At 35.3% G+C, this 26,816-nt stretch overlaps 1 protein-coding gene across 1 annotated transcript in view; it reads left to right on the top strand.

The window, feature by feature from the left end:
• The window catches only part of SNTG2 (syntrophin gamma 2), a 268,443-nt gene that overhangs the window by 231,919 nt on the left and 9,708 nt on the right, over window positions 1–26,816 (top strand). The window contains exons 14-16 of the mRNA XM_055714276.1: window positions 3,603–3,845; window positions 20,485–20,577; window positions 24,978–25,088. Of these exons, the coding sequence (XP_055570251.1) occupies window positions 3,603–3,845; window positions 20,485–20,577; window positions 24,978–25,088 (447 nt within the window). The remainder of the gene's footprint in view (window positions 1–3,602; window positions 3,846–20,484; window positions 20,578–24,977; window positions 25,089–26,816) is intronic.

Here is a 26,816-nt window from a genome sequence, read left to right on the forward strand (position 1 = left end):
CTTAAGTTTTTTTGGTTTAGTTGTGGGATGTTTTTTTCTGATACAACACAGTTATTCGGGACAATTTACAGAAGGAAAAGTGAAAATGAAAAAAAATAATCTTAGACCTGACAACACTCCGTTCCTCTTTACTCCCCTTTTCGGCATAGAGGGAAATGATCTGTTGCACTAAATGACCATATTCTTCAAAGAATGGGGTGGCAGGGAGTTTCCATTCCTGACTACTCAAACTACTTGTCCCACACTGACTTTCAACAACATGGGCATGTTTCCACACCAATTTTGTTGACTGTGATTAAAAAAAAAAAAAAAAAAAGATAATCTGAAAACATAATGAAGTTACAAACGACAGAGCAAGGACCACATTGAATTTGATAGACATCTAAAAAAATACCTCTCCAATATGAGTAAAACATCTGTATTTAACAGAAGTGTCAGTCCATTAACTGGCTTCTAAAAGAGCTTCTGCTCATGTCAGCTGCCAGTTTTGAAGCCCATCACTGCCTGTTTTTTTCTCTGTTGTAGGCCTGCTGACACTGAGCTGGCGGGGAAGGTTCCCATCTCTGGCAAAAGTGGGGAGAGGGAAAGGTCTTGGCAAATGCCGTGCGAAGATATTAACAATCCTGTAGTTGGGGCTTGAGCTCAGCTCTGGAGTGCAGGATGCAGGATCACAGCCATATTCTTGTAGGCATAGCATTATTTCAATGTGACCATTTCTCCAGATGGATGCACATGGCAAACTTCAGGTCCTGCCCATCACTGAGACAGCAGCAAAGAGCAGAGGTTCTGTCCCAGATTATTTGGTTCCTTAATTTTTTTGTAATATTTTTTCCTGATAAAATAAGTCAGGCAGCAATTAAGTATATACTCATTATGCCCTTTGAAAAGTTTTTGCTGTGTTTTGTCTTTTGGTTTTGGTTTTTTTCCCTTGAAATGTTACTACTGATTTGAAATTCAGTCCTTCCTCCAATGTTCTGGTAATTTCAAGGATAATGTATCCTTAAAGCATATTCTGTGATACTTTTTCATTAAGAAAAAGAAGTGGGAAATAAACTACCCAAGATTCAACTCTTTAATGTTCTTGACATTTTAATAAATGCATGCTTAATTGCCAGTCTTCATGAATACATTATCTAAAGTGCAAAAGCTCAAATTCAACTCTTTAACCTCTTTTCTGTTGATTCCTTGGTATAAATGACAATGACACAAACTCAGCAAATCCAAAAAGATAGGAAGAAATCTTAAGAGGTTAAGGTTTCTTCATCACAGACTGAAAGACGGAGTTTATTCTAAAAACTGCCATTTAGGGGGAGTATTCTAAAGGACTTTCAGAAGCTGGTTAGAGCTAGTGCAGAGCTCTGGTGGAAGGTGGCATTGTATCTTCTCATGAAAGATGGATTTTAAGGAGAGGTGCACTTGTTACTCACCTAATTGTAAGCTTCTCATCTGTGTTTATTATGACACAAGAGTTAAACATGGAAAATGAGAATCCAATATGGAAATTACATTTGAAAACAAAAATGTTTGCTATATTTTAATTTGTGTGTGTTTATACATACATATAAATACACACTTGCATATGCAAATATGTGAATTAAAATTCATATATATATATATATATATATCATGCACTTGCATATTCATGGACATTTAGTGGTAACAACCAGATGATTGAAAATGTAATTGCTTTTATCATATGTGTTTCTTCCTATATCTTGGCTTATACTCCATATTTACTGGAACTGTTACTGGAAATCTGTATTTTTCAGGGGCAAGAATAATTGCATTTTTAAAATCTGTCTTAAAAACATTTTCTTTTCTTTTATTGCCTGGTATTTTCAAACAGTACATTTTCACACAGAAAATAAGAAATATTAATAAGTAGTCTACAGGCCAGGTTGTGCAGCATTGAGTCTTGAAGCAGATACAGATATAATACCTGTCACTCCATAGCTGCTGAACATCAGATTATATACAGGAATTTTGTTCAACTTCCTTTTCAACAGCCCAAAGGAGTGTTGTAAAATAACTTTGATCTTCCTTAAGACTGTTCTCTCCTCAGGTAGCTGCAAGGGCCATTTTTGACAGCAAAGTGCTGTGTACCCTGGTGGCATTATGTGCTGCTTCTGAGGTGCCCCACAAAACATCCATAGCTTAACAGACTAGACTCGATCAAATTGCGTAAGGTTACATTTGCCAGCTTTATTCAGTAATTCACCAGCACAAGCAAAGTTTTCAGTTCCCATCTGAGTATTTTGATCCTGTTTATGAATAGGAGAGCAGTACTCAGAGGAAGGTGTGCTAGCAGAGCATTTGTTTCCTCTGCTTTTCATTACTAAAAAGTGAATCTTCACTACTGCACTGTGAGGGCGATTGCCTGTACATCTAGAATCGTAGGGACACAAGACTCTGAACATTTAAGAATTTATTTTAATGTATCATAATATTTTATATTACATTTGGATGTTCAGATTCCAGCTATTTTTCTGTTTTCATGTGCATGGAATTTCAACTATAGCCTCAAGAGGCTATGATAGGCTATTAGAGGTTCTGGAAAACTAAATTCTAAATCTTTATAAATCTTATCCTGACTACAAGTTTCTAGGACTTTGGTGCCCCTACAAAGTTGCATTCTAGCCTTTCCAAAGAACCTAAGTCCAGTCAAACATAACTGCTTTTACCTCAGATCTGCTTGACTAGAGTCAAGTCTCCTAAACCTAACCTGGAGTGCTAGGGAAAAAAAATTCTATTTGTGAGTGCCTAGAAAATAAGAAATAACATTCTTTTTTCAAATTCTTCACTATTTTCTGCCTCATGCTATTATAGAGAAATGAAGAAAAGGCCCTATCTGATAAATAGAATTTTATAAAAAATGCATATTTTTGTATTTCAGTCACATCATACCCAGATGTAAAGGCAGTAGCTTTTTTATTTAGTTTTATTTTTCTCTGTATTTATACTAGTCAAAGAAGTCTTGAAAGATTAGGTAAGTTTCTTGTAAGAATTTGTTTTAATTTACAAAACATTCTGTTACAGGGATTTTTTTTTTTATTTTGAAAGACCAATATGAAGATTTTCTTCCTCTTCATCTTGAAGGTGATGGCAGCATCTCACTTCACTTCCATTGCAGTTGCTTAGCAGCACTGGCAGCTATTAGGGGACATTTGAAAGCTCACACTGTCATTTTCAGATTTAGCCCTTCAGTGCTTGATAATTTTCTGCATTCCTTGGTGGTTAGCATATTGGAACCTAACCATAGCAGGGTAGTTATATTCTCCTGTAAAGCTGGTACACAGCTCTTGAATTGTACTCAAACAATTCAGGGATTTCCTTCCTTTTCACAGTAAACAATATATTGATACAAACTCTTTAAATTATGTATGTATTGCTTAGGTAACTATGACAGTGTTTTGGAAGCGCAGAAGTAGCCTGGATTACGTGATACAGGTTAAAGTGAATAAGAAGCAAAGAGAGAAGTTGTCTTTGCAATTATTCTTTAACTCTCAGAACATTTCTTCAAGGTAATTATTAACATAATGACATAACGTATCAAAGTACCCATAACTTACAGAATACAACGTTGCTTTAACTGTTTTTGATAGATGAAGCATCACACACTGAAACATGTCTTTCAGCTCTGGCTTGCTGATGATTGCTGCCTACAAGCAAACTTGTATTTAGGTATTCATCAGGACTTCGATCTTGAAGACCAGAGGCCGTATTGTTTCAGTGTTATGGTTGGACACGGCAAGAGTCATTATTTCAATGTGGAGCTGGGCAGTGAGTTGGCAGTGTGGGAGAAATCATTTCAAAGAGCGATTTTCGTGGAAGTTCAGAGAACAGGGGTAAGTAATAAATAATTTAAATCCTGGAGCAATTTCATCAGTAAAATAAGTATAACATTTTTAGATAATTTCTGTGTTTAGTAATTGCATCAGATTGATGTGCTCCATGACTAAGGATCTGAGTGCATTTTTATACACTGAAGGCGTCTGAAAGCTTCATCAACACATCAATATTTGTATGTCAATAACTATGTAATAACAGTCTGTGAGCATGTTATGAAAATTAACTTGAAAGTAATAATGTGTAAGTCAACCTTGATTATAAAAAACTGGAAATTAATACATTTCACCACTGGAAGATAAATTTCTGTGGAGATTACTCACTCCACCTTGAACATTTTCTTCCAGAAAGTTTATGTTCCACTTATATAAGGTAAATATGTTATGTTTTACATGATGGTTCTGTTTTCAAAGATGAAATATTTTGCTCTTACATTGTTAATTGTAAGTTGGGATTGTACTTGTTAACACTGGAAGAGACTGAAGACAGTGTAAAAGTGAAAGTTTGTGATAGTCTTAAATTCTCAAAATTCAACAGCAAATTATCACTTTCTACTGGCTAGTAAAATTCTCTCAAGTCAATTATTTCCTTAGATCTGAGGGTGCACTTCCCATTAGGTCATTTGAAATTTAAGATCAAGATTCTTGGTATAGTTGTGTAAATGTAGGTGTCTTAGCATTGTGGTGACTAAGCTCCTATTAGAATCAGTAGAGACCAAAGAATGATTGTGCTTGTCCTGAAACAGATACTTTATTCTAAAGGAGATATTTTGCGGTATGACGACAGAGAAGATAAATTTATTTTTATTTAAGTTGCAACTTCAAACGCCTGTATATGGTTATATAAACAAGTTATTTGCTGAACATCTGGATCCATACTCCCAAGTGAACTAGACCAGTGGTACTGGAAAGTATGGATTAAGAGTATAGACCTCCAATTAAAAACAGAGTTACACAGTTTAGCACAAATGCAAGATTGATCTGATATGTTCGCATTTGCAGGGACCTTTGAAAGATGTTTGCAATAGTGAGAGCACTGAATCACAACATTGCATTAGCACACCTTGCAAGGAGCAGAAGTCCTAGCACAGGTGTTGGATCAGCTCTTCTAAGTTTCCAGATCTGTAGGATTCTAACGAGGTTTGCAGGCACTTGCTTAGAAGCCTTCCAATTGTCTCTTTGCACTGATGAGGTAACAAAGAAGATTTTGCAATGGTGATGCCGTTGCTCCTGCACTTTTGAGAAGTAGTGCAATTCTTAAAAAAAAAAAAAAAATTCTTCCTGAAAATATGCTGGGTATGAGGGAGTTATTAATATGTTAATAACACATATTGAGTGTGTGTAAAGTATTTTCTCACAATTTCTGCAAGAAATTATGATACAACTGTGTGACCAACAATTTGATTGTCCTATGTGCTGTTCCTATAAAAAGCAGAAAATATATAATTAAAATTAAGTATAATGAGGGTGGAGATTAGCTAGTTCTGTATCCAGTCAGTTTCTGAAGTATTTATTGTTAACCTCAAAACTTGTTCTTTTACATAGTAACAATCTTAAAATTAAGGAACAAGTCTTTTTGAAATGATCTTTTGTCATTTTAATCCAACAATCCTCTTAGACCCATATCCCACAAAAGCCATTAATATTTCTTCCAGCTGAGGTTTAAACTATCTGAAACCTTCAGGAGAGGCATTCAATTAAAATCCTGATTACAGTGCTTTAGTCTGCTTATGTGTGATCCCATATCTTAATTTTCTGTCACTCAGTTGCTTACATTCAAGTTTGTTGTAAACCACTATGTCACTAGGATGCAAAGTGCTGTGGCCACTCTCCAGCAGTGAAAATTCTTTTCACTCCACTGTTTTCTTTCTTCCTTCCAAACAGAAATGTTGCTTTGAATGCTCTTCTTTTCAGAATGATATCAAGAGCAGCATGAATGAGGTGCAACTTAACATTACATAATTATTTCAAGCCATAGAAAAAGAACTGGTAGATTAGATTGTCACCAATAGGGTAGATTGTCCATAGAAATTCTTCCTTTTGGAGAAAGACCATAATTGAAGTTTTACATTTATTTTTATTCATAAATGAATGGGCAAGATTCATGGCAATTGTTTGCTTGCATGTGTAATTTCAGTCGTTCTTGTTGAAATGTGGCGTGGTTCTGTTTACTGTTGACGGTCATTCGCATTTTGTCTTTGATAGGATGATTGTTAACCTTATCCTGTATGTGTTCTTTGTGTTTGGTGTTACCGTAAGAAGAGGTGTATTTCTTCAAAGATTCTGTCCATACAGTTTATGAAAAGAATTATTAATGTGCAGTGGTATGTTCAAAGATGCTTTTCAATTTTGTCTGCCCATGTTGCATGATTTTTTTGATACAGAAAAAACGCAATAAAGCAGGAGGATATCCCCCTCACAGTATCATTCCCCTTTGAGCTATTTTAAAGCCATATTTCAAGCTGCAACTGCTTAGAAAAAGGAGTCTGCCGAGAAACTGTGAAATTCAGTGACCGGATGAAATTAATCTGTTTACAAACAATGATATCAAGCAAATTTAGGTTAAATCCATGTCCTAGAAATACCTATATTTTCTTCCTAGAAAAAAAAATCCTGTAGTTGCAGATGGGGGAGTAAAAATGCAATAGAAGTAGGGCAGGAAGGTGCTTGAATGGCAGAAAAAATGCTGTTAAAAAGTATTCGCATGAGGCTGGTAATAAAAGTCATCATTGCAATGGAGGAAGATAGGCAGTGAAAGCCTCTCAATTTTAACTAGAAGTTCAGTCAGTTCACAGAAATCCTAGCAAGACTCTCTGCCTCACCTGGAACATCATAAACGTTGTAAGACCAATTATTCATGCTCAAATGAAGTAATTTTTCTTTTTCTTTGTTTAAAAGCTTTTTAAGGTGTAGAGAATCTTAAAAAATAAAAGGTTAGCACCTTTTCCAGATGTCTTACTGATTATTTGACCCTTCTGGGTAGTCTTGTCAGTACTACGAGATTTTATTCCATGTTTGTTCAACCCTGTCTGTTTTAAGTTGCTTTCTCAGTATTCTTCCCTCTCCTCAAACTATTCTTCCCAAAGCAAATTATCTTGACTCATCTGAGTGTTGGATATGATTGTTAAATTAATGCAGAAACATCTTGATAAGATGATTTGGATCTTTGGGGTCTTCAGTCTTGTTCAACGGGAGAATAGAGGAGGATATTGGAATAGTATTTGGCAGGAGACAGAGGAAAAAACAATGGTAACACATTTCATTGTCAGCTGTAGAAAAGTTGAACTAACTATTTTGGCATCTTCAAATTTTGTACTTGTTACATGGAAGGCAGAAGACAGAGAAGAGGAACCTGCTTCACAAGATGGAAGAGCTCTCAGGAGACTGAAAACAACATGCAGTGGGAAAGTAATCTACTGCAGTGTCTCTAAAATACCTGCAGTTGGTGTATAGTGAGGAGACATGGTTACATGCTCTCATTTATCTAGCAACTTCAAAACAAAAAAAAAAAAGTTTTCCCATTGTGCTTCCAGCTGTGATGGAGATGCTGCAAGCTCTTTCCAGTTCTCATACAGCTGAATAACCTAGTTTCATGAAACCATTTTCTTGGACAATTAAAAGTTGTTTAGTTTGAGTAACTGCAAAAATTAAAATAGGTCATATGTTGGACTCCACTCAGTCATAACAGAATAATCAAGAAGTTTTGCTGCATGGTTATTTTCTGTGCTTAAAAATGAGTGCTTTAGTGAATTTCCTTCCATTGTGTTCTGTAACTCAGTGACTAATCCTGACAGACAAAGAAACCCTGGAAATAAAAATATATATTTGTTGAGGACAGGTGCGTGAATGTATTGTGCTAAAAGAAATGTTAGCAGTAAAATTCATTTTCCTGGAATTATACAAATTTCTCCTGTGAAGAATACACATATTTTTAAAAAATAATCATTAATGTTGTAATAATATTTCACTTGAATGCATGTCATGTGAACATTAGTGGAAATCCAAAACTAGTTTATAATGAGCGTAATTGTAAGATGCAATTATCCTATGTTTTCCCTCTCTTTTTCCATTAACATGTGTCTGCTTCTGTGGATGTTTTATCTTTTTGTATGCATTCTTAAATTTTATGTATTTTAAAAACCAAACAATTCTCTATAGTGAGATTCTTGATTCTGAACATGTAAGCCAGACTGGCTCATTGTGGCACAGAATTGCTTGCTGGTTATGTCTCTTCTGGATAAACACAAAAATATTTACTGGGAATAATTGTGCATGCAGACCTGGAGCTTTGAAGATTTCAATTTTCTTTCCACTAATATTGTCCTGCTAAAATGCTATGATTAAAACTCCTTCAAAAAGAAAAAAAAAAGCAATAGTCAAAACAGGTGTAGTTAATGAATTATTTTTTGTTGTTGTTTTGTAAGCAACAATTAATTCCTTTTCCATATTGGTCTGTGTGGCCAATCTCTGTTTTCATCTGTGAGCTTAAGCAGTGTTCCACACTTACAAAGGATGAAGACACGGGAATAGCATACCTTGCAGTATCCTTAGTTCACCATCTTCCTGTTCCAGACTTTAACATTTCCCTCTATACACTGTATGTTCTTTGGGATGATCTATATGAAATGCCTGAGGAGTCTACAACCATTTTATTGATGATTAAAACAAAACAATAACATAAAAAAACCCAAAACCAAAAATAACATAATTATTTTAAAGAAGTAGTTTACAGAATATCCTTTCCTCAGCTTTGTATCTCTTTCCCTTTTTGTTTGATGGACTCTGAAGTGTCTGGTCCTGGTTACTGTTTGATATCTTCTATTCATCTTGTTGATTTCCTTGTAATATCTTGCAATAGATTTTACCAGTTCATCAGTTTTAAATAATTTCTAACCCACTCATAGTGTTCTCATTGAGAAAGATGAAATTGCTTTCTGTGAAACATAGTTTATTGTACAGATCCTTTCAGAATCCATACTCTTGACAGCTTTTGGTTTTTACTTCATTTTTCTAGTAAAGATTTATGGTTTTAAAGTTTTCTTTATAAAACTTGCCCATGTAATGCTTCCCTCTCATCCCTCCTTCACAGCTCAGGAAATCTCCTCATTCCTCCAACTGCTTGCTGTTCTTTCTGGACTGTTACTTAATTTTACATGTGTGTTTCTGTAAAAAATCCCCTGAAAGGATTCACTAGAACTAACTGAAAACATACAGAAGTGAATAGGTTGCTTCCATCTGATTTCAGTAACCTTCCCAAGAAAGCAGTATGTTGTCATAATTTCCCTTTAAAAGCATTCATTTGACTATATTGTATAAAATATCAGTGTAGTAGTGACTTTATGCATACATACTACTTCCTAACCTATATATAACCAATTATATAAAACAATAATTGGTATATAACATGAAAAATAATATTTCAAATCACCTACTTGCCCTTATGAGGTGTAAAATCACTTATAGCAATGAGAGATCAAAAAGAATGAACCGCGTGAAACTGCACTGACATCTTAAAAACCTGCATTTTCATCAAATTGAATGAATGAATAGCTCCCATATTTTGAGCAGATCCACAAAGAACCCAAATTTATTCATGTATTTGGGCTTTCATTCTCTAATCCACTGGAGATAACAGTAAAGTAATGATTTCAAAATTAGGAGCCAGTTGGAGGAATTCTTTTGCATAAAAGTTCAAATGGATTCTAAACAATTTTGTTGCCACTGAACATCAATGGATATTTTAGCAACATTCCTGTATATATGCTTAAAGTTGAGTGATAACAAGCTTCTAAAAATGGAACAGTGATGTGCTCTGGTCAGTCATGTGTATTCCTTGCATTCCCACTGCATGATGGCCCAGTTGCAAGGGAGTGTGGAATTATCCCTATCTGAAACTACTTTTTAGCATGAAAGGTACAATTCCAATTGAAGATTTTGGATTTAGAGAAAACTGAAGTAAAGGGTTTGTGATGTTCAGATCCAGATATCTTTCCACTAATCGTTCTGTCAGAGCTAACCTAGCTTTTATGACTGCCTGATTTCTGAGATGCTCAGGAGACTTTGGGTGCCTCAGTAACTGCACTCGAAACAAACACACTCATTTTTTCTAAGCATCTTTGGGAATTAAGTGGTGCTTGAGAAACGATAGTCTAAATCATCCTCTTAAGGCTGAGCAAAAGAAGTCCACCTAAAATCCAAAATCTAGGAGAAATTAGACAGTCTGAATAAGAACTTATTTTCGTTGCAAGCTTATGAATCTATTAATTCTTCATGGTAAACTGAGAGGATGGGTAAAAGATAAGTGGTTGATCACTGTGTAATCTTGTGAGCTCCAAATAATATATTGAAAATGCAGAAATGTTAAATAAAATTGGAAATACTCTCTTTTAATTTTATATTCTGTGATGATGAAGAAACAAGCATGAAATAGAATTATATAAGGAGTCCCTTTAAGAATGGAAATGTCACCATGTGCTAATTTCAGAACTAATTTCTGAAACAACCAAATAAGCAAAGGGGATATTCTCCTTAAATTCAGGTGAGATATTAAATAGCATTTAGTTTAGGTTAGATTTATAGGGTCATTAAATGATACTTATCAATTTGCTAGCAGAAGCACTCAGTTTAATTACACAATCAAGTTTTAGATTGTTTTCATTGTGTATAGAAAGCTTATTACAATTCCAATTTAACTGGTCATCCTTAGAAGTGCTATTAGATTCTTATTCATTTTCACATTGATGCAAAAACCTCACCATTCTCCAACAAAGATGCTGAGAACCATAGAGATTAATTGTAAATACATTTGAAAATTGATTAACAATTCAGAAAGCAGGTGAGAATCAAGCAGTGCACCTACTATAATTTTTTTAAAAAAAGCAAGAGAAAGTACTAATTTACAAGGGTATTGAACAAAATCTTGTTTACTGTATTCTGTATTTTTAACATGATTAATAGAAAATGTTGATTTTCATTATACTAAACCAATATTTCTAAATAGTAATATATTCTTAAAATATCAAGTTATTTATGTTGAAAGGATAAATCCAAAGACTTAACTATAGATATTAATATATTTATATTTATGTATAAATCCAAAGATTTAGAGAACAACTAGGTCATATCAGTCTAGTTTTTTTTTTTTTTATTTATTTTCCAGAAGATCTTATAGACTTGAATAAGGATGAAACTATTAAAGCTGTCAAGAAGTTACTATCATGGAATTTCAAATTTAGGGAGTAATACCTTAGAATTTTGATACTTGATTTTATGGTTTCAAAATTTGGTGTTCCCCATTATTCCCCACCCACAATTCCTTTATAAGAACCAGACAGAAAAACAAAATCCCACTTCAGGCATCAATTCAGAACTGAATTTTGTACTCAAATTGAACTCTTGTTGATATTTCTAATTAAAATCCCTTTTCAACTGCAAAATTCCAGAATTTATAGATCACCAGACAGAAAAAAAAAAAAAAAAAAAACCAAACCACCTTTATTATATAATAACAAATTGTATCAAACCCAAGTCAGTGCCTTTGCTGCAGTAAACCAGTGGAGTTCCACTGAGATGAATGGTGCCATCCTGATTACTATGCTTGCTGCTGAGAATCTGCTTCAGGTATGTGAAAATACACGTGGGGCAATCTACATGTAGGAAACTATTAAACATTCAGGTCACTGTAGTATCTTGCTTTTATTTATGGAAAAACAAATTGCTACAAAACCACGAAGCTGTTGCTCAGAGATGAGGAAGCACGATCTGTTCCTGACCTAAAGAATGCACTTTGAATTTTCACTGCTAGAGGATGACCACTGCTAAGCTGCTGGCCTTCGATTTTGTCCTCCTACCTCCATTTCTCTCACTACCTTTTCCTACAACCATTTTAAGCCATAGTCTGCCTGTTCAGCAGAGGAGGTAGCAAGTCTTTCTTCTGTCACATTTACATTAGCAGTAGGTTCATATTACAGAGAGAATGCCACGGTCATGAGTAGGCATCCGTAACTGCATTATCTGCTCGTCTTGCCAAGTAAAACAGCTGAACTTAAAATGGTTGAGGAGGAGGTAGTTGACCTATCAGTCTTCCTATAGGAACACAGTTCCCTGCAGAGGAACATTTGCTTCAGGCTGCATGTGCATGTAGCAAGCCTGGTCTCTCTGTGGTAGTGGTTTAATGGTTAATCCCAGTTACGCTGAAGTTTTCTGAGAAGGCAGTCTGTCCAATGAGAGCTCTACTAAGAAAAACATTTTTGCAGTTAGCTGCTATAATGTCACAAGCATTACAAATTACAAATACATTAGATCGGATAGGTATTTATTTCAGTTAGAGCAGCTGTTGTGTGACAGGAATGTTATGTATGAGCGTGGCTCAGATTGTAATGGATGACCTAAAGGCGAAAGTTTCGAGCATACCAGTATCCTGAGAAAGACAGCATTTAAAACATGAACATATTAAGCATAGGTGTTATTTTCTAAAGCACTAAGCACTGAGCTAGCACTGCTTCTACTGAAATCAATAGAAGCTTTCTTTGAAGTTCAGTGACAGTATAATGAGCCATTATTTGAGTCCTTTGAAAATCTTACATTTAGCGGCAGAGTGTCTCTTGCATACATATATGCTGAACCACAGATGTGCATCGACGTTTAAAACAAAACAACTATGTCTTCAAATCATCACGTTATAGTACCATCTTTTCCAAGAGAATGCGCTTTTTTATACTAATACCCAGTCAAGTATGTAAACCGAGTCATTTTAGGGCATTAAGGTGCAATTCCTTTATTTGCAACAACCACAGATCTTGAAGGAATGTACAAGTTTTTTAAACAGATCTGGTTTGTTTCAATGAAGTGGGTGTAATTGTATCTAACCATAATTATCACAGTTCTGTAACCTTTTAATTGTGACATGGTGAATTCTCTTAAGTTATGGCCAAATGAGTGGATCTGCCACATTTTTTAAGGTATTAATTTGCTCACTCTCACAGAAATTATTTCACTGATCCTTTTGCACAGTTATCTGGAACAGAAATACACCTGAGCTTCAGAAGTCTGTTCTGGATGAAATTTCTGAAATCCCTCATGGTTCTGATGAATGTCAGATTTCATTGTCATTTCATTTTCTCAGATGAAGGTGCATTCAGAGTGAGAATGCTTTCAATGTACTTTAAAAATAGCTTCTGAAAAATGTGCTTTAAAAAATGTTGGTACATAATATAAAATATTTTATCCTAAAATAACAATAAGAATTTTAAATATGAGAAAACCAAGGTATGTGCATTTTTAATTCAACTATTTTGGAATATCAAAGAGTTTTAAAAGCACTTCTTTTTAATACAAGTAATTCTACACAGAAAGACTGTTGAAGAAGATTTTTGCAGGCTCTCCTCAGAATTAAGGACTTTAATTTTGTATGCCTCCTAGTACACTGTCTGTATGTGGGCTGAGATATATTTCTTATACAACCAAAACAATTCTGCTTGTTCTTATCATCATCTCCACATCCTACTTGGAGTTTTTTTGTATTACAAGTGTTGAAAAAGTTCATTCTTGACCTTGACGGTCCCATATTAAAGCTTTTATAAAACCCTATGTTTTGGTAGATACATTGAATGCATTAAGAAACCTTACTCCTGTCACCTCTGTATGATTTAATATCTTGTAAAAAGCTGCTGTATAAAGTTTTAATGCAAGGATCTGTGTTCCAAACTCTGTCTGCTGTTTGTATTTTTTTTCTTGCTGTCACTGTATTTTAAATGCTGTTGTGCATTATCTTATTTCTAATGCATAATAAAAGATCACGTCATTTATGTCCTTCTCTGTTTCAGGCATTTAAGTTCCTCTGACAAGTCCTACAAAATTCCTCCCATTTTTAACAGATGCCAACAACGACAGAAAGACTAAAATATTAAATATAATATGAGGTGGGATTTGATCTCAGAAATAAGAAGAAACAAGTTTCAGTGATATTTGAATATTTAAGTTTTATCAGTTCAAAGTGGCAGCCCTGGAGTTTTCTGTTAATATGATTGAGAAGTTGACCAGTAATCGATTTTTAGGGAAAACTCTTACAATTACATTCATTTTTTTAATGTTAATCTGCAGTTCAATAGAGAATGATAAACATAACCACTTCATCTACGTGTAGCCCATTAGAATCCTGCTCTCTCCCTCATCTGTATACCATTCACTGTCTTAAGTCGATCATGGACTTTGTTGAAAAGTCAACTCCTTTAATAGGGAAAAGTGCTCAGTTTGGGGTATTTCTAGTTGTTCTGTTTGATATTTTTAGTCACTTAATTTTGATCTGTATATGGCTATGCTTAATTTATTTAATTTTTTTTACATTAAATAACATCAGACATATCTTGAATAGCTCAAAAGAGCTTTGTTGTTAAATTTAGTGGATTTGGGGATCATCACTAAGTTAAAAATACTAAACGCACGCACTATTGTTCTTGGCTTGTGTCTATATTCATTGGTTGTTAATTGTAAAAAAGGAAAAAGACCAGAACCAGATACTGATGGCTGGTTTATAATATATGAAGTAGGTATTGCTTTTACTGAACAAATAAAACTGTTCTTATCAGTTGTGTTATTTTACTTGTAAAAGGAATGACTTGTTGCTGGGAAACAATATTCCAGAAATATATTCATTATATTAATAAAATAATGTTCATTTGATTTTAATAGAAATACTCCCTTGCTCTAAGCAAAGTCAAAGCTTTATTAAGATTTTAGCATTTATTATATTGATGGCATAGTATTTCCACACAGAGGCATAGCACATATTTTAAGTTAATAATGAGAATAGTGTGTGCAATGTATATACTATATGGATATGGATATGGTTCTTGCCAAAATGCTTTGCTGTCTGGTTATTTTAATCATTTACTTTTAGAAAGAATGTGTTGAATTCTGTGACGTGTATAGTGAGAAATAGTGCCTGTATTCCCACTTACCTTTACAGCCTGTCTTAGAGCAAATGTACGTATACATCTATGAAGCAGTGACATAGTAGCAGGGGAAATGTAGTTTAAGCAGTAAAGTATAAGATATTGTCTACTTTCCAATTTCTTTTTGGAGAATAAACAAGGAAAATCATGTATGTGCCAAATTTGTATTCATTTAGAATAGAAGACTGGTATTTATTTCTGTATTTTGGCTGATCAAAACTACTAGAATTCTTGCTCAACAGAGCATAGTTGAGTCCAGAATGAATGTCTGTATTGCATATGAATGCTGTAGTTAAAGCAAGTGAGATTTTTCTTCATGCAAGACAATAATTAACCACAATGTAGCCAGGCATCAGCTGAATTTTTGAAACTGTAAGCTTGATGAGGCATTAGGAACAACAGCACTGGAGTTATAAATGTAAGCTCCATTAAAAGGAATATCCACTGTGTCATTTTGCTGTGTTGCCCTTACATGAGCAACATCGTTGAATCATAATTGTTCCTTAGAAACTTTATTTCCCAAGGAAATAAAGGAAAACTTAGGAAAAGGAATAATGACTTAAAAGGTTAGTGACTGACCACCCTGATTCTTTAAAAATGATATAAAATGGTATTTTTCTACTATGAATCTTTGTTGATTTCAGAATGTAACACCTCAACTGACAGGCGTTATTAGTTATCATGATTTCAAATAATTTTACTGGAAAACATAAACAAGTGGACCCCCTATTTCTTGGACAGAATATAATCCCACATCAGAGTATCATTAAAAGATTTTATGTCTGCGAAACAAATCCAGAGATATTACATTGGAAACCTATGACATAACTTAAGCAAATTTAGGCCCTCCAGCTAAAGTATTTTAATAAGCTCACAGTAACCACAAAAATGTATTGCATGTCCAGATATGTTTAGAAGCATTTGGACTGCACAGTCCCTGAAGCAACCAAACTTACTTATGGCTTTAGCCTACTCGGGACACCTACCTGTCTCTGCTGAAACCAGAAGGCCCCTGATCTGGCGGGCATGCTTGCTTCCTTCTGGCTTCATGCTATGGCTCTGTGTGGCCTAGGACACCTACACATAGAAGGCAACTCAAGAAGAGGCGGCTCTTTTTCCTCCTTGCCTTTGCTTCCTAAGCAGCCTGTGTCTGGGCCGCAATGGAGCTTATTATCCACCAAAGTTTTTGTGCTTCCAACCAAGTAATAGGCCAGTGACTCCATGTAAAGTGGCCCCCCTTTCTGTTTGTTGCCCAGGCTCTGTCTCTCACTGTACCGATATTTGAGGCATATTTATGCCCTCCTCTCTCAGTGGAAATAAGAAAGTCCGTGTTGTAGTCTTTGCCCATGCATTGATTCTCCTGTTTTAGCATTTACTCATCTCTTGACTTGGCTACTTACACACCCATGAACCAAGTTTAAAGCCCTTCTTGTTAGGTTGGCAGATCTGTTCACAAATACATTCCCTCCCTGTGAGTGAAAGAGTCATTGTAACTAATGATCATAAAAGCTTGGCATGAAATTAATTGGCCTGTCATTTAGCATATATGTAAAGTCTCTTCTCATTGTTAGACAGAATACTACATCAGTCTTTTTTTGGAGTACTGACACGAAGCATGAAAGAAGCCCTTCTGTTTTTTTCCATTAAGAGGTAATTAACCAAAACTTCAATGCTAATTACCTTCTGCACGTTCCAAGATACGTGCGTAGTCTTGGAAGATATTAATTGATGTGGATAACAGCAACAACAAAAATAAAGTACCAAGTTCCTCAAGCCTCACAATATATATTCTTACTCCCCTCCAGGACTCAGTCCCTTGCAGTTCATGCCCAAGCAAGAGTTCAGCTTTGATCAGCAATTTGCTGAGGAGAGGCAGAAATTTCATTTGCCGGAAGGAAAGTTGTCGCGACGGAGGGAAGACACAGTCACTCAATATGAGTGATCAGCAGACTTCGTTTATTGTCCCTTACGGTCACCTTTTACGCCTTGTTATAATTAGCTCATACATATTACAAAAGTTAAGCTCATTATTGGTTAGTTGCCTAAATACCAAGCCCGCCCCTAGTTTCTCTTCTGTAGTTACCTGTTCCCACCCGCAACATTCTTTTCCCACCGCGATCTTCCTGTTATTGTGTAACAAGAACAGCCAAGGACAGTGTATTTTTGCTTTACTTCAGATAAGCTGAGAGCGATGTGCATTTTTGTCCAGCCAGCAGGACTATGTGTATGTGACCCTTTTCAGCTAGCCAGTTATCCACAGAAAGTCTTTGGTCTGCTATCAGCTTTCCCCTTCTGCCTTTGGAGCAAAGAAGCTTGCTCAGTTTCACAAGAGCTGCACTGGTGAAAGGGACACAGTGTGGTAGCATGGACAAGATAGGCAGAGTACATGTGCTCAGGAGTGCTCAAAACTGGTATTGCCAGCTTGTGAGATAGCGGTAATTAGTGCATAATGGTACAAGTATTGCTTGATACTGCCTACATTTACAGTGCCACGCTAGCATGATAGTGTCATACTGGCCACCGTAAGTCTGTCCAAATTCTGCAGCTGGAACATCCATTGATTCTGCAGAATAGCTCCAACTGAACCTGCCATCAGGAGGGCAGGACACCAGGATCCTGAGACAGTCTGCTAAATGAGGAAGATAGATAAAAGCTGAATTATTTCTGGGAAATCTCTGTATCTGTGGGAAAGACAGTGAGTGTATATGTGTAGTCATTGTAACTATTAAGCCCTGTCATGGTCTGGCATGACAGATACCAGTGCCAATGACAGACCAGTGCCGTCCATCTGACTAGGGACAGGACACCTAAGAAATTCCTTATGTGAATGAGTCAAATACACTGTTATTCTGCTATTTGGACAGAGATATTATCAACTTAATGATATTTTCATGAGTTAAAAGTATATGCATTGTGATACTGATACCTGAACAATTACACAGATAAGGATTTTGTCATTGTTGTCATTGTCTTTTATTACAAGTATTTTTTCTACAGATCATTATACCATTGCTTGGAAACATTAAATAATTGATCTAGGATGTATACTACAATGTTCTTAGCTGTTGTGGTTCAGGCATGGGGCCCTCTTTTTAACAGCTAAACTCTTAATACTTTGACTAAAGAATCTCATCAGGCTTAAACTCCCACTCTACGTCCCCATAATGTTCAGAATCACGAGGTTAGAGCTGGAAAGACTTTTACATCTTGTCTGGAGCAGTGCAAGCCAAAGATGGTCACTATACCACATTTGCTAATGTTTTGAATTTTCATATATGTATGAGCTACGTAAATTAATGTGGCTATTAGTGTATATCTGTATGATTGCAAAATATTTTAATGCATGTTAAGGTTGACAGCCTAGATTCTCATCTACCTCTTACAATCCGCAAGTATTTTGTGATAAGCTATTATTAGACCTAAGACCAGAAAAATCTCATTTCCAATTGGTAAGGAAGGTTTTTTGAACAACCTAGTCCTTTCTGTTGTTTAAACTGTGAGCTGTCAGGCTGGGTAATATGAACTGCCATTTTATTTTCTTCAAAATTCACTAAAAGACAGCTAAGCCTGGACTTTTTATCTTAAACTTCCAAGGGTGATAATACAATTGCAAGTGTATGGGACGCTTATTCCAAAGACAAGAATGAAAAGATACAGTGCTCTGTACTAGTGTTAATGAGTGAAAATGGGAGTCCTTATCACAGACCTGTCTGAGAACCTGTTCAAAGTAATTGAGGAAATACCATAGGCAGGCTTTTAAATTTATATGGCAAAACCCAAACTAATTCTGTTTTAAAGAAGATACTATTAGTGTATTTTGTAAGTGTAAACCTTCATATGTATTTGTAATGTTTATCACAGTGAAAATGCAGCATATTCTGTTTGCCTCTAGTATTTGCAAATAGTTTCTAAACCAGTTCCATTATTTGCAAATATTGAATATTTGTAAAATACTCCAGGCTAATTATTTGTGCATAGTTCATTTTAGTATTCACCATTTGTGGCTGAGCAATTAGATGATTACCCATCGGGGGAATCTAATTTAATAAGTTTTAAAAATTGCTTTGCTGAGTCAGAGCTCAGCTAGTATAACCTTGTTAATTGGAAAATAATGGAGAATATGTTATGGCTGGTGCTTAATGCCACCTTATAATTACTGAATAAAATGTAGGGATATTTAAATGTCATTTTAATTGAATATCCATCATGGAAATCTTTTTAAATGCCAAATAATATGATCTTTGAACACCAATGGGCAAAATAATATATTCAGAAATAATATATATCTCTGACATTGTTGAGCTGATTATAATACTCATCTGTATTAATAAATCATTCCCAGCCCTTTCAAAATCCTTTGAAAATCATTTCTGTAACTCAGAAATGCTTCTTTTACTATAACTCTTAAATATTTTTATTAATAGCGGAATGAGGAAACTGCTACCATTACTAAATGCAGAAGTTTTAGGTTATACTAAAAATCTTGAACCAAACAATCAAAGGGATTATTTTGAAATTAAGACAGTTTATTAACGCTTTCAATCTCCTCTAGGCCATTCTTGTGTTAAAACCATTTTTTGGAATTTCAAGAAACTCTCTACATACCAAAATTTCATGTAAAGAAATGTCTAAGCATGAGGCAACATTGCATTTTATGAAAAATAAATGACAGCAAAATAATGCTCCCTTGGAAGAAAAAAAAATAAAAATCAAAGATTCCATAAGGCTGAAGGGTATTTCAAAAGTGGCTGGGAAGGTGAGGCAAGGAAAGGCTGGAGACAGGATCCCATCTCTACTCATGCTGATGGCCATGGGCTTTTTGCCTTTAACTGTGAATGGTGAATGTCACCAAGCTGTTTCATATTGCAGCAGCAGCAGCAGATTTTTCACATGCTTTCAGAATCTGTCATATACGCAAGTTAGCTAGCCTTAAAGCACATATAAAGAAGAATGTTACTTGACTTTTTACTGTAAAAACTACTTATTCAGAAGTTTAAACAAAACTTCTAGGTTTGTTAATAAAACAGATTTTTTCTTTCTAACCTAAAAAGTGATCAAAAAATTTGTGTATATATATAGCACTGTCTAGCAAGTATCAGTGCTATCTAACAGTTGATATGTATTAGTTCTTATTATTAAATTACATTAATGAACATAGTGCTGCATGGGCATGTCACCCAATTTTACAAATGAAAAAATGTTGCAAAATAAGAAGACTGTCTACAAAATTTAAATCAGATGGAGAGGTCAAGTAGGTAGATGACTTTATCTTAATTAGATTGCAGTGACTAAACATTTAAGCACTGTTACCTGCTCATTTGCTGGAAATTCTGCAAGAAGTCATGAATAGGTCAGGTCTAAGCAGTTTTCCAAATGTTTCAAATACTCAGATTTGGCTTTTTTTTTTTTTTCTGTGTTGCATTTTGTAAGGGAAGGTTTCCAAGAAAATGGTATTTATTTTGTAGAAGACCAACTTCAAATGTAGATCTCTGTTTAATATCTAGGCTGACAGATCTGATGCTGACTTACAGTCAGAAGTTCCTGACAATTTAAAAATGTAATAATATAAAGCAGTATCTGTGTTGCCAGCTGAGTGTCTTCCCACACAAAAAACTGCATAAAATACCAGTTTTCTATGACAAATGATGGTGATTGTTCTTTCAAAAATCATACTTTTTTTTTTCCAGTCTAAAACATACATGTGCAGTTGGCAAGGGGACACCCTGTGTTTCACAGTTGACTTTGCTCTGGGATTTACCTGTTTTGACAGTAAAACAAAGGTAAGCAGAAAAAGAAAACAACTCTGTTTTATTTTACTGTTATTGAAGTTATCAGTAACCATAATATTTTATGTTGATCAGTAACGGTAATTTTTTATGTTGATGTGTATTTCTTCCTCAAATGTACTGTACTTTTTATTTATATAGCACTACTGAAACATAGTCAGTTTGGGAGTTGAAAGGGACAGTTAGACTTCTGTCTTAGCATGTAAAGATAAATTCTGGAGAAATATAAAAAAGTAATTTTCTTTTCAAGTAATAAAAGCAAAGGAAAGTTATATTTAGGAGAGGGACTGGCTTTCTTATAATGAAGAAGCTTCAAGATTTTTAAAAGATTACCAGTCATGAAAAAAATGAAGTGTCACCTGATTGTATTTGTTTTGAAACTACAGATATAAAATAGGATTAATTATTCTTCCATCATAAAAAAATTAGGCCATGTCTAAAGTAAACAGAACAAAGGCAAATTCATTTCAAAGTCATAATCTGTAAGATTAAATTCACTTCTCTTGCAAAACAGTGGCTATATATAAAGTGCCTACAGGGGATGGTTTATGATATATAAAACTACCATGCCCTGTCTGTAATTCTTCTATTTTAAATATAATTTAGCAATACTTTAAATTATTCTAAATGGATATATACATTTGTTTTCCAGTAGAAGTAAACATACATATAAAATATGTTTCTGCATTAATAGAGCTGTACAGTACGTCTGTTCTCTGAAATATGGTCTTCAACTCCAAAATGGAAGATTTTTTTTAATATATGTTGAAGAAATTCAGTCAGACAGACTTAAGAGGAAACATACTGCATTTTGAAATATTGAAACAGTATCTAGTTTGTCTGTGTTAGCATTTTCGGGGTTTGGGGCCAAAATACACAAGTTTATTGAAATCTTTGTGCAGAGAAATAATGGCCAAGATCATCGTTACTTGAAAAATCTAGGCTAATTGCGTTTAGCCACAAATTAACTATAAGAAGTAATCTCATTAGTTTAGACTATAGAAAATGTTTCTTTTAAATGTGGAGATTCATTGGGTGTATTCCCATTTTTAAAATCTTCTCTGTTGATAGGACTTTGAGCCACAGTGTCTACCTTCAGTATTGATGATGAGCACGGTTTATATTGACCTTTGTTGCTTACCTAAGGAGAAATAGAATACCATCAGATAGATCAATTCTGTTGTTAAACTTAAAAATTCTGGAGAGCTCAAGTGCATTTATTGTTCATCTGTGTGAGAGATAGAGATGTCCTCTGTATTCTCAAGCCTGAGTGAAGCAGTAACGGGTGGCTTACGCAGTTCATCTTACTTCCCATAATTGTCACCTGGAGCTGACTGCTGCCCCTTTCTCAGCTTTTTCAGAATACTTCCTACCAACACTGAATAAACAGATTGTTGAGATGGTCAAATAAATAAAAGTTCGTTAGGGACAGAACAATTTTGCTGAAAAAAATCATTTTTTCTTTGAGATAATGAATTTCAAATTAAAGTCACCTGTTGATGCAAAGAATGCTCTTACACCACAGCAGGTGTTCATACAGACTTATTAAGGGCCAGTCTCCTGCCTGCTCTACAAATCTAAGCCTGGATCTCAAATTTTGGGCAGCCAGCTCATGCATTCATTTAAAAAGTGTTCCTTTTTACAGACTGGAAAATTATATTAAAAGGGCCTTCTTATTAAGAATGATGAAATAAGAAGGGCAAGAACTTCTGCTTGGGAGTGTGATGGGTTGACCCTGACTGGATGCCAGGTGCCCACCAATGCCATTCTATCACTCCCCTCCTCAGCTGAACAAGGGGAGAAAAATACAACAAAAGGCTCCTGGGTCAAGATGAGGACAGGGAGATCACTCAGTAATTACTTTCATAGGCAAAAATGACTCAGCTCAGGAAAATTAGTTTAATTTATTACTAATCAAATCAGAGTAGGGTAATGAGAAATAAACCCCAAATCTTAAAACACCTTCTCCCCACCCCTCCCTTCTTCCTGGGCTCAACTTCATTCCCGATTTCTCTGCCGCCTCCCCCCAGCCGCGCAGGGGGATGGGGAATGGGGCTGCAGTCAGTTCGTCACAGGCTGCCTCTGCTGCTCCTTCCCCCTCAGGGGAAGGGTCCTCGCACTCTGCCCCTGCCCCAGCATGGGGTCCCTCCCACAGGAGACAGTCCTCCATGAACTGCTCCAATGTGAGTCCTTCCCATAGGCTGCAGTTCTTCACAAACTGCTCCAGCGTGGGTCTCTCCCATGGGGTTTAGTCCTTCAGGCACAGGCTGCTCCAGCATGGGTCCCCTGCAGGGTCACAAGCCCTGCCAGCAAACCTGCTCCAGCCTGGGCTCCTCTGTCTCCATGGGACCACAGGTCCTGCTGGGAGTCTGCTCCAGCATGGGCTCCCCATGGGGTCACAGCCCCCTTTGGGCACATCCACCTGCGATAGCATGGAGTCCTTCATGGGCTGCAGGTGGGTATCTGCTCCACTGTTGACCTCCATGGCTGCAGGGACACAGCCTGCCTCACCATGGTCTTCACCACGGTCTGCAGGGGAATCTCTGCTCCAGCACCTGAAGCACCTCCTGCCCCTCCTTCTGCACTGACCTGGGTGTCTGCAGGGCTGTTTTTCTCACATATTCTCAACCCTCTGGCTGCTGTTCCACACCAACTACCAAAACCTTGCCATGGAAACCCAACACAAGGAGTTTAAGTGTCTTTTAGCAAACTCTTCTCTAGAACAGTTTTGGGAGATCTTCAATTTATTTTAAAGAATTACTTCATTTCCTACGTGTTCTGTTCCAGGGTCATCATGGGCTTAACTCATTCAGCTTTTACTTGGTTGGTCCCATCACAGAGATACTCTTGTGGCCTGCAGCTGCTTTATATCTGATCATAGAGTCTTTTTTTCTTGTTGGCTTGGTTCATCTTCCTTATTCTGTGCCTCCAGCCACTCATCCAAGATAAGGGATCCCAAAGTGTGCATTTTCTTCCAGCTTCCAGAGTCATCTACTTCTTTTCCACTTAGTGTCAACTGTTGAGAGAGGTGATGACTCCAGCAATGCCTATTATCTCTAAATTGTTCCTAAGTTCTTGTTTCATCTCTACTCTAGCAGTTATATAGCAAACATTCATCTGTCCTATTTAATCCAGACTCATTTAAGTTTTGAATACTTTTCAGGTGGTCTAATTAGGCCCTCTGGACACAGTTAAAATCTTTTCATGAACTTAAGCTGTTTAAGCACTGTCACAGTGCTGTAGCATAGTTGGGGTTTTCTTCATCTGTTATATTTGTCTAAGTCAATAACATTTCTGTCTGCAGGGAACCAGGAGATGGAATCAGACTTTTTGTGCTTTCTGTAAGCACTTCTCTGTTTATAGGCCATTCCCTTTCAAGCTATGAGTAAGGTTCTGAGGACCACTGGAAACACTGGTCTACAAGAAAAAAATATTTTGCAATGATGTATATTGGAAATTGGAACATAGCAAACTTCTTTCTGTGTGTGTTTTTGAAATAGCCTTCAAAGTATTTAAACTGTCTTTCCTCAGCAGTGTCCAGGGACTGAATCACATTTCAGCTTGTCTGTAGAATTTTCATTAAGATTATAGGCATCAAGGAAACATCAGCAGGATGTCTGGATGCAAGTTGTTACCATGTGTTTTTTTTAAACTTACACATTTTCAGGCAATCAATAGAAAACATTCAAATAAGTACAGAAAATTGCATTGGTTTCAAAATAATTTCCCAAAATTTGTTTTTAAAAAGTGTCTCCATAACTATTAAAACATACTTGTTGATCTAGGATTTATCAACAGAAGATGACATGTCTAAACCTGTAGAAGACCAAGAAGCTTAGATTTCTTGCACATTTTACAAATGACTATGTAATGTAGAACATATTTTTGTGGTTTGCGAGACTAGATTTTATGATAATATTTTTGCATTTCTATTCTAAAATCTGAGGATTTTAAACTGCGTTAAACACATCAGTAAATTCAGCTTTGCAACATCTGTGTAAGACATTATTATCTACATTACACAGATGAGCCAGCTGAAATATGAAAGGTTGAGATATGGTATAGAATTGTGTTCATAATGAAACTATATAAATATCCTCATGGGTATTTCTAGAATTAAATTTTGCCACATTTTTTATATTATGCAGGCAAATGGAACTTTTACATTTCAGAGAATTTAGAAATATTTTTAATTAGATAATATTAATATTGCATCTTTTGCTTTCACATATGATACAGAGCTATTAATTTTACTTGTTCTGCAACCAGCCTGCTTTCATGCACAATGTTTACAGCTCTAACGCTTTGTCTCAATACATAAACATTGATCATCAATCTATAGTTCTAGGTAAGAGTGTGTAACACAGTCTTTAACCAAATTTATTTTTCTTCAGAATGTGCTGTGGAGGTTTAAATTCTCTCAGCTCAAAGGTTCTTCAGATGATGGGAAAACAAGAGTAAAGTTGCTTTTTCAGAATCTAGACACTAAACAAATTGACACAAAGGTAAGCAACATTCTCTTTCTCAGGTTAGTAAAAAATGGCATGGAATTACTATCAAGGCATCAAAAATTCCATTTACTACTGCACATGCATATAGTGAACCTCACAGTTAGGGTTTTTTTCCTGTTCTTTAGAAGCTTCACAATAAACAGAAGTGATACAGTATCTATAGATTTATTACAGTATTTGTACAAGGCTGTTGCTGAGTTGTGTTATGATGATGTTTTACTGTTTCAGAAAGATGATTTCTGTGAAGTTTAGTCAAGCTATAATAGATAGAATATCTAAAAACTTCTTTTAAAATGAATAAAGGAAAAATAAAACTATTTAAATGCTAAATATATATTTAAGCTACTATATAGTAGAGTTAACATTTTAAGCAAATATGTGCTTAAAATTCACTGATAAGATAAAATATTGTGTAACATTTGCTAGCTTAAAAAAGGGAATATTCTTGCAAAAGGTCAAGTAATTCGTGAAACCTATTGGTTCTACTGTGAATTAAGAGCACTCAGTACTCTGCATTACCTGGAATTAAGCTGTGGAGACATACAGTCACTACTAGAGATGAGATATTACTGGTATCTCTTCTTTCCCCACTAGAAATCATCAAATAAAATTGTGAAACTTTGAATTCAGATTCCCTACTAAACTTCAGCAGTCTCTACTTCAGGATTGTAGTTTGAGTCATCATCTGGAGGTTTGGCTGTGCTGATTCTGCCCTGTGATCCCAAGTTTGATGCTGAATAAATAAATAAAAAGATAATTTTTCAATCATGCAGTTTTAAAAAGAATGAGGAGAAGTTTGATGTGATATGACAGAGAAGAGGAAAGTAAGAGTGAGGTTCAATTGGGATTTGGTGTACGAAAGCCAATGAAAAAAACAGAAAAATATATGAATATCTGTGAAAATTCTCAAATATTTTTACCTGGAGTTGTACAGGTTAAAGTCACCTATAAAGTGATACTCTTCTGTAGTGACCATGCAAAAAGGTTATATTTTACCTATCCTTCTAAAGTTTTAAAAAAATTGTAAGTAGAAAATCTCTAACCTCCCTGGTTTTATCATAAAGTTAGAACAAATGCAATATCTCTTTCTTTGTACATCTATATTAGTAAATTATTCAGTATTTCAGCATTAACCCGAGTTCTCTGTTGGCTCTACCATAAAAGATATTATAATAACTATTACAAAAGGTACAATATTATAATAACTTCACTATAGTAGCAGGTTGTTTCTACTTCATTTCTCACAGTACTCCTTGGAGAGAGAAAAGGACTATTTTCATCATTTTATACGTGATCATCTGTAGCAGAGAGCTCATGTAACATGTTCCAGGTCAGACAGGAAGATTGTACTGGTTAAAAAAAAAACCATAATCTGAATCTGTGTTTTAAATCATCAGATAATCCATGTGTGTGAATGGCCAAGGGCTCCAATTCCATTGCTTGCAGTGGAATTCCATTGCTTTAATACTGTATCATTCTTCTCTCTGTTGTGGTAAACAATCTGATTTTTTTAAAAATTATTTTAATTTCTGTGCTCACTTCAATTGTTTATAATTGCTTTTACTTGTTTTTTACTCTTCAGATAGAAAAACTGTAAATTTTAGCATTTTATGAAAATTTTACTATCTGTAAAATAATGCTATGAGTCCTAATGATAATTTTACAGCAAATTTTGTCCAGGAGGCATATTTGTTAAAACATTGAAAAGTATTCTTTTGCACA

Source organism: Falco cherrug, chromosome 6 (assembly GCF_023634085.1).
Source record: "Falco cherrug isolate bFalChe1 chromosome 6, bFalChe1.pri, whole genome shotgun sequence".
Taxonomy (NCBI): Eukaryota; Metazoa; Chordata; class Aves; order Falconiformes; family Falconidae; genus Falco; species Falco cherrug.